We start from the raw sequence: 14,576 nt of genomic DNA on the forward strand, positions 1-14,576 counted from the left end.
ATTATAAAAGAGAGTTTACAAAGGAAAATAAAAGGAAGAAGTGAATTTGCATCAACACTCCAAGTATTCCAGTTCCACTCCTGCTACCTTTGTCATGCTCAGTGAATTTGTTTTGAGGTATAGGACTTTTTAGGCTAAGAGGTATTTAACATAAAAAGTGGTTGACAGTTAAAAGAGAAAAGAAATCATTTTGACCCTTCCTTAATCTACACTCTCAACAAATGCTACATCTTGTTGCCTCTAACTCTTCAATTTACCTCTTGACAGATCTTTCTCCATTTCCATGGCTGCCATGACAGTTTTGGCTCTCCTGATTTCTTGCGTATTTCAAAAGCCTCTTCACTGGTCTCTTGACTTCTGGTTTCTGCTCTCTCCAAAACATCATCCTAAATGCTAGATTCATCTTCCTAATGCACAGCCCTAATCAAGTAACCATCCCTTCAGTGGCTCCTAATGCCAACTAACTAAAGTCAAAATTCTTTAGTCTGTCTATTCATTCAAGGTCTTCTAAAATCTGGCTTGTTCCACATTTCTAGCACCACCACAATGCTCCTTTCTCACATATTTTATACTCCAGAGAATTAGGACTAGGCCACATGTTGGCTTCTAGGTCCTCAGATGTAGCCTTTTGACTGTGTCCAAGTTTTACAGAACAAATCCTTTTTTTAAGGGGATTTGTTCTGTGATGCCTGGATTCAGTCAAATGGCTGCACTTGAAGACCTAGAGTCAAATATGGCCTTGAAGCCAAAAGTATTCCATTCCTGTGGCCTAGACTATTCCTTCATCCCTCTGTACCTCCATACTAAAAAGAGTTGTTGTGTTTATGTCTATACTTTCCCCTCTAACTCTGCCTACGAAATCTTACTCTTCAATATACTTTTTCCATAAAGTTTTCAATTTCAACAAAAATTCTCACTGAAAATTATTTATCTCTTGCACTTATAAAACATATTTTATATCATAATTATTTGTGAAATATCTTGGGTTTCTTTGTAGTTAATTGAGGGCAGGAACTAAGTTAAAACTTTCTCATTCTAGTAGTACCTTGCACATCTTAATGTTTAATGTTTGTTAAACAGATAAAAGAAAAAAAGGAAACTACTTACTTCAAAATAATATCTAAAAGGAATATTTGGAGTGAATACAGACTGACCTTCAAATTTTTCTCTCTATAATACATTTTAAAATGGAAATTTGATAAGATTCTAAGTAATAGTAATGATTTTTAACATGGCTCTGATGATGTGATGCTGCTTAAGATTATAAATAAATTTTTAAAAAATGAATGATTTTCTATCCAAGAATTTCAAAATTACTTTATAATGTATTACTTTCTACTTAATAGCCCACTGAGTTATCATGACTTCAAGAAGCAATATCTGTATTTTGTAAACATTAAGAGAGGGACATTTGCAACTTGCCTAATTGTGGTTCAGTTGTTATAGTCCTAGCCAACTCTTTGGGACTCCATTTGTTGGTTTTTCTTGGCAGAGATACTGGAGTAGTTAGCCATTTCCTTATCGAGTTCATTTGACAGGTGAGGAAACTGAGGCAAAGAGGGTTAAGTGAGTTGCCTAGGGTTATACAGCTAGTTAATGGAGCCAGATTTGATCTCAGGTCTTTCTCACTCCAGGCCTGGCACTCTATCCACTGGATTAACTAGCTTCCGAGCAATGTGCCCAGATCAGAATATAAAAAAAGTTTTAAACAAAACCACCTACCTCCTTCCTCTCAGTACACAGAACATAAGAAACATTATAGTTGTACCTTAATCTAGTAGGTATCTATCTTCCCTTACTAGACTATTCCATCACACATATCAATGTGATAGCTATCATCATATTAGAACACAACTCAATTATTTCCATTCTTCATTAACCCACCAACACAAAACCCCTATTCTACTGATGCAGAATCGAGTTTTATATAAACATCACTTTTCCTTCTCTTGTCAATTTAATTAAGTAGGAGAGTAATAAGAAAGATGTAAAATAGTGGGGAGAAAAGGAACTGAAAGTTTTAGAAAGAAATTTCCACACTAATGGAGGGTCCAATAAATTCTTCCTCTATACTTCCATTTAGGAGAGTTCTATTTAAATAGAACTGAAATTCTACATTATACTGAAACCAAAATACTGTAAATACTATATTAATTAAAATCCTAATGGAAAGAGCAAGATGTAGAAGAAAAATCATGGTCAGTTCTTGACTAGTTAGTAGATAAAAATACAGTTCAGTGGTTATCTGGTCATCTTGTATCTCCTCTTCCTTTTCCTCTATCCACCTTTCCTTGGATTATTTCACTGATCATTAACATCTCCATCAAAATATAGGAAAAATGGATGTGTAGCATCTAGCATGATATTTTGTACATTACATGTACTTAATAAATATTTACTGATGATATTTGTTTGTATGGGACATACATTTTTGGTCCTTTTTGGTGACACTTGCTAAAGGCTTTCGTGGAAATGGTGATTTTAAGTATTAGCTCAAAACTGTATTTCTGGTTTTCCTACAGTATTTAATTATGAATCTTTATAGGAGATAATAGGACATCAACCCTCTACTTTTGTTGTTGGGGCAATTATTGGCTGTTAGTCATCACACCACCTGCACATCATGCACTATGCCAAAAGCTAGGGGAGCAGAGCTCAAAAGTTGTAAGGATATCACCAAATCACCTTCAGGCTCTAAGATGGGAGTGAGTATGGGTGGGTTACTAATGTTGCTGACATTTTCTATTTCCCACAGTTCTATAAAGTTGACAGGGAGGTAGAAGATCAACACAGATTTTTGGTCTTTGGTATATGAACAAAGAGGTTCTCCAATTTACTCCTAACCACTGTCATTCAGCTTCCAAATACACTTGAGTTTTAAAAATTACTCCCTTACATCAAAGATTTTATTAGAAGTACTATACAACTCAACTAATGTATAGAATATATTGAACAATATACTTACTTCATGTCTTTCATTTAGTATAGCATGGATTTAGGCTAAACATTAATAGCAAAATGAGGGTTTGAAGATAGATGAAACTTTAGAAAAATCATTGTTATGTGAAAATACCTGAATAACAAGTTAAGTTCTTTTCTCCCCAACTGAGCCTTCAAAAGAAAATCTAAAAGCCAAGTCAGATTACATTTAAGGGAATCATATTCAAAACCACACATCATCTTCTGTATCTAAAATAAATGTTAATCAAGAAGTTTGCTAAAGCTAAAACTGAAATCCCATACCTATGTTTACATTTAGCTGTCAAAAGTACGGGATAATTAAATCTTGCTCATGTCAAAAATTTACATTTTTTTCACAAGCTAGTTAAAAATAAATGAGCTTTACTCATCATCTTTCAAAACATCAGAAGTCAGTATTCTAAATTCAATTAACTCAATAAGAAACATTGTACTGATTTCCATCATTTCATAGAGTAATGAGAAAGAATATATAAGGAAAGTAATTCCAAAAGCTTTAATAACCAGAATCTCCCACACTTATTGGGAATTTTAAAAATAAGAATGACTAACTTCACAAGATTCTGAAAGGCAAAACCATCTGTCCATTGTTCAGTAAATGAAGCACCATGTCTAACTGTTGTAAAATGCCCAAGGCGCAGTCTGTCTTGCATACTCTTCTCCCTGCTTGCCAGTTTTTCTTGTGTGCTCTGGAGAAAAAAAAATTAATAACTTAGTTTAAAATTAAAAAACTCATGACATTATCAGTAAATCTGGGAAAGAGAAGTTCAACTTTAACTTACCTTTTCTATTAAAAGTTTCTTACTCATTGAAATGCATTTATTTAATCTTTCTTTGTATTTTTCAAGTAGTTTTTGCTGTTCGTCAATCTGACGTCTAAGATCACAGTTAGCCTAAAACATAAGCAGGAAATGTAAAAACATGTACGAAAAAGCTTATAATTTTAATGCTACTACATAATGTACCCAAAGGGAAAAAAATAGTACTAAAATATCATATATATATATATATATATATATATATATATATATATGTATGTGCGTGTATATACACATATATGTGTGTATGTATATGTATTTGTATGCATCTAGGTATGTATATGTTCCTGACTCATCATCAATTTTTTTAGTAGATTCAAATATAAATTTTCTATGTTAAAAGCTTTTGGGAAAAAAAAAAAACAGGACAAGTTGAGACTATATTCACTCCCCTGGTTACCTTGGAGGTCCAGGGAGCTAGTACAACTATAGCAGGAATTCTTAACCTTTTTCTGTGTCATAGATCCCTTTGGTAGTCTGGTGAAGCCTATCAACCTCTTCTCAGAATAAAGTTTTTAAATGTGTAAAATAAAATGCATAGGATTACAAAGGAAACCAATTATAATGAAAGACAGTTATCAGAATATTTTAAAAAACAAATTCAAGGACCCCAAGTTAAAACTCCTATCAACTGTACTGTACACTATGAAAATTTAATGTTCCAAATGATGAACTTAATATATTACCATATCAAAGATTTAACTTTAATATACTTCATAAAGTAAAGAATTGGATTATAAATACTTCTTTAAAGCTTCCCTTTCCTTAGTGGTAAACCTGGATTTTCAGATTTTCTCTACCTCCTCCCAAATGAAGGTTACTTCTCTCAGATTTCCCCTGTCACCCAACACTAAATCATAAGGCTGAGAAGGGGGGGACACAGTATTTCTTGCTCACTTTACTGTTTCAATAACAACTCTCAACAATATCTCTTCTTTTGAAATCATATTATTTAAACTCAGTCAATAAGTATTTATTAAGTACCTATTATATGAAACTATGCTAAGAGCTGGAGAGACAAAGAGAGGCACAAAATCTGAAACATAGAGGACAGTATCTGCCCTCTACTTCACATTTATATATGTCATGCATACCTAACCCATTTCTGCAACTCTCCAAAACACTATTTCACCGTGCTCAATGAATGACTCTTAGCATTCCATTTCCATTATTTTCTTCTACTCTAACCCCTACTACATTCAGTGACTTTGAACTATATACTGAACTATATACTGAGTCACACAGCAGTACTATGTATACTGGTTCTGATTTTTATTACTTATGAAACCACAAGACAATTAATCTCCGTTTTACCATCTGTAAAAATGAGGACCTCTGTATGACTTATTTAACAGAGACACTGTTAAGGAAAACACTTCATAACCTTAATAATACTATGCAAACATGTGATGGCAGTATTTGGTGTATACATTTCCATTCCATTTCAGTCACTCACAACCATGGCCATGTCAGAGTCACTGTATAATTGATTTTCTTGAATTGTGAAATTTCTAGAATTGTAACCTCTCATATTTCTTCCTGTTGAACTTGCTTTTCACACTCATCAGATCCCCAGTTCTCTTGACTAATTCCCAGTCCATCAACTGGCTTCATTTGTCTCCTCAAAACTAGAAGACAAGGTTATTCACTCCTATGTTGTTCCCAACTAGCATCCAAAAATACACTGCTCCCGCCTTGGTCTTTTGCCACATCTACCATGTATCAATTAATTCATAGTTCTCTTTTTCTTCATTTTTTTGGCTCCAGCTTCTGGGATGCCTATGTCATAGACAACCCAATGTCATTTAATGGTTGTAAGGCCATGGCAAATTCATGCTAACTTTAATGATTCTTAGCTTTAAGGAAGGTTAAAGCTAGATGGAACCTCAGAGATCATTTAGTCCATCTCTTTCCCTTTAAAGATGGGAGAACTTAAATGAGTTGCTAAAGTCAGTGGAAAAGTCAACACTTGTATCTGATTCCCAAAGATATGGTTTTTCTACTATATTTCTCTAATCTGAAATACCTTGAAATCCATTCACTTACCTGCTACTCACTTCTTATCTCTCTTCCCCAAAATGGTTGTTACAAATCTTTCTCCCTTCTAACAAGCAACTAATTCTATTTCTATTAAATGCCATTTCAGCAGATGACCTTGCCTACTACTTTTGAGAATACAGAACATGGTTAATGAAATCCCTTAACTTCCTTTTCAAAAATTTCCACTGTTCTTTGCCTTGTTTGCTCTTATCTGAAGTAGCCTTACTTCTTCCCAAAGACAACCCCTTTACCTTTGCCATTCTATCTCTCTTCTGTGATACTGTGTCATCCTCCTTTCTTGAATTACATCATTTCTCTCCTGGTTTATTTCTCCTGGCCTACAAACATGTTTAAGATTCCCAATTCTTAAAAAATAATCCCTTCAACCCAGTTACTCCATCAAATCCTCATATTCTCTCTTTCCTTCTTTTCCTTCCATCTTCCAAGTGCGGTCTACACTAGTACCTCCATCTCCTCATCTGCCACTTGTTCCTTAGTGCCTAATAATCAGGTTTTCACTCCCACCACTATGACACTATTCTCTCTGAGGTCACCTATGACCTGCTAAATGTCAAATCCAATGGTCTTTGCTCATACTGTTAACACTGCTGGAACACAACCATTAGTGAATTTCCTGTTAAAATTCTAGCTCCAATTTATGGGTCAATTAAAATATCCTGCTCTTCCTAACTGTAACTCCTTCAAGCATTCTGTTTCTATATCTCTTGTGGGATGTCAGTATATCATTCTTGTATACATGTCAAATCTAAGCAAGATTGTAAGGTCCTTTAAAGTGGGAATCTACTTACTCATTCAACATCATCTTAAGTATTAGGTATTCAAAAAATGTTTGTTAAATTCCAAAAATACACAGACCACCCCATTCTATAAATAATTAAAGAGAGGGAGAGCTACCCTGCCCCTGTCCCATAACAAACAATTTAAGAGTGTATTGATATCCCTATATTTTTAGTTATACTTTAATCAACTTTATAAAGTTATTATTGGGTCTCATGGTCCTCCATGATCTATCTCCAATCTATTCTCATCTCCTTATTTCCCAAGTTCTTAACAGTGGTATTTCAAGTTAAAGAAGAAGGAATCTGTTAGAATTAATGTTACCTCTAGTTATTTTAAGTTGTGATATACTATCTTCCAGCTTTTAATCTATGATCTTGTGATATTTATATGGATCAAGTCCCACAAGCAATAAACAATGATGACTGAATACATTTGGCTTAAGAAAGGGTCAGATTCACAAACAACACAACTTCCTTCAATTTCATTCCAACTTCTGAGAAGACAATCCCGCAGGACTGGGTTGGAGTTTGGGGGAACTTTCATAGTGTTTGATTTCCAAAGAATATCCAAAATAACCTTCAGGTTTCAGCTGAGGTAACAAGGACTTGTAACTCCAAGGCGTGATGATTTCATGAATTATAATCCATTCTCAGAAGAATACAAAGGAGCAACAATAGAACTAGAAGTGGGGAACCTCTTCTAATATCTGTTGGGAGGGGAAAAGACGACAACAACTGGAGCTATGGGAAGAGGGCAGGAAACTGTCCTAAGGCCTCTCTCCCTGTAGCTTAATGTAACAAGGAAGATATGTTCTTCAAATGAAAGCAACCACAAAGATCAACTGATATGCTCACACTGATATGTGAGTCCAGGTCCTTGGCTTCCAAATGCAAGGTTCTCCCCATGACACCTATCTGGGCTCCTGCAGAAAATTATCTTCACCACATTATGATTCTAACAAATAGCAATTCATTTGAAGAAACTCTTGTAAAGTGCAAGTAGATCTGGTAAAATTAAGATGAGGGACATCATAATCAATATTAAAAGATGAAAGGAGCACTCTTTCTACTCCCCTTTTGATAGGAGTATTGGTTCTTGTTGAGTTGTTTCAGTCATGTCTGACTCTTCATGACCCCATGTGGGGTTTTCTTGGCAGAGATACTGGAATGCTTTGTCATTTCTTTCTTTAGCTCATTTTACAGATGAGGAAACTGAGGCAAACAGGATTAAGTGACTTGCCCAGGGTCACACAGCTAGTAAGTGTCTGAGGTCAGATTTGAGCTCTGGAAGATGAGTTTTCCTGACTTCAGGCCTGGCACTCTATCTACCTGTGATGGCAAGCAAAACAGGATTTTTTGTTTTTGTTTTAATATAATCAAGTGCCTACGGCTGAATCTTGCCTTTATCAATCAAGAGTCTTTACAAGAAGTAAAGGACAGAAACAAGAGTTTAACTAGAAACAGTATATGTATTTGTACTGTTAATTGTTTTAATGTAATTACAGATCTTCCCCACCCATTAATGGGCCTGCCTAGTAAGAGGAATTTGATTACTGAAGATCTGTGGGGAGGCCCAAGCCTTTTGTTAATGAGGCACTGGTTCTCAAGGTTTTGATGCCCTCTGATTCTAAAAAAAAAAAAGGGTAAAAATACTCTGAGTTGAGGTTTTACTTTGGGGCTTACTGGAAGCATTTGTTTGGCCAGATGAGGACTCTGGGAAGGCATGAAGAAGCGCCCCTGCTTGGAAAACTCAGATGTCGGTGCTTCCCTCTCCTGTAACTATGGTCAGACAGTTGGACCTGTCTTGATAGGCAGGTAGAGGAAACCATGTCTGTTGATCTTTGGTTTCTCTGTATTTTCTTTTGAAGTTCAGGGTGGTGACTCCCTTGAACTAGATGAATGATACTTGGTTAAAGGAAAGATACAAGTGCTTGATTAAAGTGATTGTTAAACCCCTTGAAAGTTGCTTTACTTTTATAAATGCAGATCTAAGAACCTGTGATAGCAAGCCCCCATCCCATGTATGTTGGGGTGCTTACTGTTACACCACCTAACTGCTCCCAATAGCACTATTACTGCTTATTATTTTGTATTTATCTTTTCTTTGTGATATCTTGAAAATCAATTTCTGAATGCCTTTAAAACAGGGTTACTAATAGTACAATTTATGTATTTTGGCCCATATGTGCTTGCACAATCTTAAGGGCCACTGATATTCCTTCACTGTTTACATTAAATTTTGGGGACCTAGGTGATGCAGTGGCTAGAGCACCAGTGCAGGAGTCAGGAGGACCTGAGTTCAAATGTCACCTCTGACACTTACACTCTCTAGCTGTGTGACCTTGGGCAAGTCACTTAACCCCAACTGCCTTGTCCCAGGTTATCTCCAGTTATCCTGATGAATATCTGATCACTGAATTCAGATGGCTCTAAAGGAGAAGTGAGGTTGGTGACCTGCACAGCCCTCCCTCACTCAAAACAAAGTCAAGTGCAAGTCATGTCATCATTTCTCTGATGACATGGTCTTCTTCAGCAACAAAGGCCGAACACACATTAAATATTGAGAATGGTGAAATTCAAAAGCTATAGGTTTCACAACTATTTCTAATAAGACTAGACTCAAGAGATGTGACAGTAAATCTGTACCATTTCATATCTATTTGTCCCACTTTCAGTTTTATCTACAAATCCTGGGTGAAGATGATATGACATAGGGGGAATCTGATATCAAGTGGTCTGGAGAAATGTTATCACCTCAACTGCTTTTCATTATTTTATAAGGAGTACTACATACTCTTCTATCACCTTGTTCCATAATGTTTCTTATACAAGCTCATATTTAATGCAGGTAGTAAGTAGCACAATGAGTTAGAATAAGACTTGAGTTTAAGTCCTGCTTCAGATGCTTAGTAGCTGTGTAATGGTGGGCAAGTCATTTAAACAATCTCAGCCTCATCTCTAGAATGGGGGTGGTAATAGCACCTACTTCCAAGAGTTGTTTTGAGAATCAGATAACTGGTGCAATGCTTTGCGAATTCTAAAGTACCATATAAATTGCTAGTTATTATTCCAAAGCAGTATTGCTCTTGGCTACCAAATGGGTTTAGTTATCAAGAAGATAAAAGGTGCATGGAATGAGACAGTCTCTTTCTTTTATCCTCACTTAATACTAAACTTCTCTAAGAAACAGTGACAAGATCATTATTTCTACCTCTGTCCATTTTCCATTTTTAGAGGTGATGGCCAACTTAAATAGGCCCAGTGTTTTCTAATCTTTATCTTTTTTTATAAATTTGGTATTGAGTTTAACATTTAACTAGTCAATGAACTGACCAGACAAACAGTATATGACTATCTGGAAATGACTTTCATATCAGTAAGACATCATTTCCTGTCTTATTAAGATACATGGGAATGAAACTTTTGAATAATCTAAAGCCTATACTCTAATTTAAAAAAAATTCCTAACCATATATTCCAAAATAATTTTTAACTCTATTGTGTCTTTAAATATAAATTTCTATGTATCAAAGTAATGAATTTTTAAGTTTAAGAAATTTTTATCAAATTTTGCATGAAATTTATTCAGTTTTTCAAACTCTGCAAAAGATATTGGCAGAAAAACTGTAGTGATCTTCATGGCAGTCCTTTTGCTTGTGTTCATCATAAGACTGAAAAGCCAAATGATCAAATAATGCATAAAATGATTTCCTCTGGAACGATGATGAAACCAGCCCCTCAGATACCTTCTAATCCACTTCTCTTGGGACAGCTGGCAGATGTGGAATCATTATCCAATGACCAACTAGGGGACACTGAAGGAATTGAATCTTATTAATTTTAATATTCTTATTATAAATAAAACCATTAGAAGGGAGTTGCAGGTAAATGGAAAAATGGTTCAAAGGTCCTCTTCGGAGAGAGATAAATAAACAAGTTTTATTTGATATATAAAATAAAATTGGTTGTATCATGCATCCAAAGGGAACCAAAAATATCATATTATAGGATATGTGGTGTTCTTTTATTGCAATACTTATAAGTATTTGCAAAAAAATTACCATTAAAAGTAACAGTAACTTATGCAGCAATAGCTGCTGAAGAGGATTAAAAGGTACATGAAAGACTTCTATGAAGATCTCATTAAGACCCTTTAAATTAAATCAACATATACTATGATACTTGGTGCTTTAAACACAAAGGTGGGACTAGGTGAAGGTGGTGAGAAATACATTGGAGAATATAGATCAGGAAAAGAGAGAAGGCAATGACTTCAAGTCTACATAGAAGCCTTACTCCTATACTTCTGAGAAAAGGATCTGAAAGCACTAGATGTGGCAAACAAGCAATAACAAGAAGGAAGGATGGACGGAAGGAAGGAAGGAAGGAAGGAAGGAAGGAAGGAAGTTATAATAGACCAGAAATGTCTTATTACTGATATAGATATCAGTCTTGAATTAACATCTGTGTATAGTCTGATCACTTATTAGGGCAAAGATCAAAATTAACACAAAGCTAGAAAAAAGAATGAATATAAGAAAAAAGATATTGCATGTAATGAACAAATTTCAACCTGACCTATTTAAACATTTTACTGATTATAAAATATGGGTTATGGTTAGAGGGGCTGACATGGAATTACAATAATTTCATTTCGTTCAACTAATGGATTACAGTAATTTCCTTTAGTTCAACTAATGTAAATCAAGTTCTATAATAAGGAGTACAGGAGTACAGACGATAATAAAAAGGACTTGAGTTAACAAAGATTAACTTATTTGCCAAGTAGAGAAATATGATAACTAAGTGTGACACTAATTTAGAATATAAACTTATTCATAAAATCTCAGGGAGAAGGAAGTTGGAAGATTACATGCAATATCACCCTTGTAAGTCAGAGAAAAGGAGTAGAGGTAAATACAAGCTAAAGGAAAGCTTGAAGAGCTGACCCAAAAGGTATTTAAGGATGAATATGGAAGGAGAACAATAGAGTAATCTGCAAAGATTACAAACTCCTGCTCATCAAGGAAAACAGATTTACTCCACTTGGACTCTAATATCAGTCCTTAAAGAGGAAGTACAATTGGCACTAAAGTGATCAGTAGCTGGTTAGATTAAGTGTACAGATACTGACAGTAAAGGTGAGAATGTTGAGGATACTGAGGGAATAATTCACTAGAACACTGAGGGATCAACTCACGTAAAGATGGGGGGAGGGTGGAGATACTACACACATAGAAAAAAATCTCAGATCTTATAAATACCAAAGAAAAGGTAACTGACAGAACAATTACTACTTGTATGCCTACTTTTCTATTCATATTTTAAAAATATATATATATATGAATTGAGAAACAATTTGATGAGAGAGTAGGGGACAAACATACAGGCTTTTGCAAATAATTCTCCACTTTAGATTTAAATGAAATATGTAGCAGATGCAAGATTAAGAGAGACTGGATAGAAAGCCTCTGTGCTTCACTGGTATTCCAGAGACATCAGTAAAGAGTGAAGAAAGTCCCCATAACATGGGGTAGACTCTAAGTAGTAAGGTTATGGGAGTGTATGAAGAAGAGTTAGATAGAATACACTGTGCTCTGTACTGCTGCAGGCAAAATCCACATCAATGAGATCACAGATTTGTTTGAGTAGTTGAACATATATATGGATGTGGTTTAATTCCCTTAAAATTTAGTTATTTGTTTTTTTACTGGACAAAGATTGCATAGAATGTCAACAATGTTTATATAATCTAAAAAAGCTGTGTGATTCCTAGCAGCATTTCCCATTTCCTCCCCCATGGCCATTGTCACTGTGGAAGAAGAAGGTTGTTAAGAAGAGGAGAAAGTAGGCTGCAGTCACTGGATCTCAAGCTTATGAGAGTGAGGTATGAGAAGACTAGAAAGGCAGGAAGGGGCCACAATATGAAAGATTTAAAAAATTAAACAGAATATTTTATATTTGATACTAGAGATGCTAAGGAGCCAGTGGAATTTATTGAATAGAAGAGTTAAAGAGTGGCAGTGTGCTGAAAACAACATTTGAGGGCACGGGAGAGATTATTCTCAAGTAAGTTGAAAGCAAAGAGGACAGATACCAAAGGCATGGGGGAAAAAAATCTTAGCTTTTATTATTACCCCCAATAAAGCAAATACAAGACTATCAATAGCTATTAAACCAACACGTCCATTTTCCCATAACTGTAAACTTTTATGAGCATAATCTACACAAGAATTAGGGAGCATCCTTGGTGAAAGTATGGCAAGGGAAGAGCAAGTTTTTGAAAATGATATTCTACAAAAAAGACCACATCTTTACAGTCATACAACTGAAAGGTTTAGAAAATATATTGTTTAGTGACTATAAAAATTTTATTAAGTAGAACAAAATGCAAGGCTCTCTCCTCCAACAAAATATCTCCTGTGCCCATGTTTCTATCATACAAGGAATATCTTGAAAAAGTTATTATGAAAGCAATTTGGTTTAAGTTAACCTCTAATTATTAAAATCAGGAGACATAAAATAAGGAGATTTCTGCTTAGGTCAGAATTCAAATAAAAGAGAGATTCCCTATAGATAGCATCATCCTCCAGAGGTCTACATATGACACTAAGTTAATTGTGCCAAGCAATGGAACACTTCAGAGACATCAGAATGAGGGCCACAATCACTCATGAAGGAGTTTGGCCAAACTATCCACATAGGAAACAACAAATGAGTATAAAATGCTTATTGCCCAGACTGTGATATGCAGTCATATGGACAACCTAAGAAGACAAGCCATTAGTAACTGGACAGATACTACAAATGGACAAAATAATTTGGCTCATTATCAAACCAAAGGGAAGCAAGGTGAGAGAGCTTTGGGAATTGTAGTTCTTTTAATGACCCCAAACTTCTCCTTGAAGCTTATACTAATATTCTTCTGGTGATGTCACGTTGCTGTGAGTCATAAAATACCAAAGTCTTTTGCAGAACTCAAAACGCAAGAGAAAGGAGCATGGTGAATGTGAGTAGGCTTCATTCAATCTATCAGAAATGAGGAATTGAGTAATATATGTAAAGAATTTGGGGGGGGGGGGGGAAGAGGAAGGTCTCTCACCTGTGATTTGATGTGTGAGGAAACTCCTCCCATCAAAGTAAATTACCTATTTCTCTATAAGTTACGATTTTAGTGAGTTTTCTGAGAGTTTTTCTGAGAAATTAATTGGCCATACAGTGAATATGTATAGAAGCAGGACTTGACCTCTGATATTCCTCTACCAAAGCTGGCCCCCTAATCACCAATCCATCCAACCTTTTTATGAAAAGGGTACAATAAGAGAAACACATGACTAGAAACCAATGGTAAAGCAGATAGCAAGTGTCAAGTAAACTAGCAGAAAGCTTTGGAAGCTACACAATATCCATGTAACTTCAAGGGATCCTGAGGACACCAAGTACAACCGGCAGACACCCGGTAAAGGGAGGGCACATACAGCAGTCACAAAGGACATGTAGCAATCTGTACCCTAAGGGGGACCACCCACAACAAAGAGATCACAGATCCACTGAAGCACTGAATTACAGTCATATTGTATTTACGACATACGCTGCTATTTTACGAAAATATCACAATCTTACCCACTTGCTAAGATGGAGCTTTACACACAATAGGTACTAAATAATACAATATGCACTTAATAAATATTTGCTGAATTAACCTAACAGATGGATCTGAGAATCAATGTACTGGACAGATAGTTGGCTCAGGCATCAACAAGCCCTAGGTTCAAGTTTTTCCAATGCATATGGTCGAGGCCTGAAGGATGGCCAGCATGAAAGGAGGTAAAGTATAAGCCTACAGTATATGAGAAATAAACCTTGACTGAAACATAATGAGAGCTAAGATAGGAAAGGAAGCCTGGAGCCACACTGGCCTAAAGTGTCAGGCTAAAAT

The 14,576-nt window shown here is 35.4% G+C and overlaps 1 protein-coding gene and 1 long non-coding RNA gene across 3 annotated transcripts in view; one reads left to right on the forward strand and one right to left on the reverse strand.

The window, feature by feature from the left end:
* The window catches only part of TLK1 (tousled like kinase 1), a 173,030-nt gene that overhangs the window by 40,755 nt on the left and 117,699 nt on the right, over window positions 1–14,576 (reverse strand). For both annotated transcript variants that reach the window (XM_072612295.1, XM_072612296.1), the window contains 2 exons: window positions 3,762–3,872; window positions 3,532–3,668 (listed from right to left, as the gene is read on the reverse strand). In XM_072612295.1, the coding sequence (XP_072468396.1) occupies window positions 3,532–3,668; window positions 3,762–3,872 (248 nt within the window). The remainder of the gene's footprint in view (window positions 1–3,531; window positions 3,669–3,761; window positions 3,873–14,576) is intronic.
* LOC140505851 (uncharacterized) overlaps window positions 11,830–14,576 on the forward strand; it is a 29,348-nt gene continuing 26,601 nt past the window's right edge. The window contains exon 1 of the long non-coding RNA XR_011967680.1: window positions 11,830–11,911. This is a non-coding gene — a long non-coding RNA (uncharacterized lncRNA). The remainder of the gene's footprint in view (window positions 11,912–14,576) is intronic.

Source organism: Notamacropus eugenii, chromosome 5, assembly GCF_028372415.1.
Source record: "Notamacropus eugenii isolate mMacEug1 chromosome 5, mMacEug1.pri_v2, whole genome shotgun sequence".
Lineage (NCBI taxonomy): Eukaryota > Metazoa > Chordata > Mammalia > Diprotodontia > Macropodidae > Notamacropus > Notamacropus eugenii.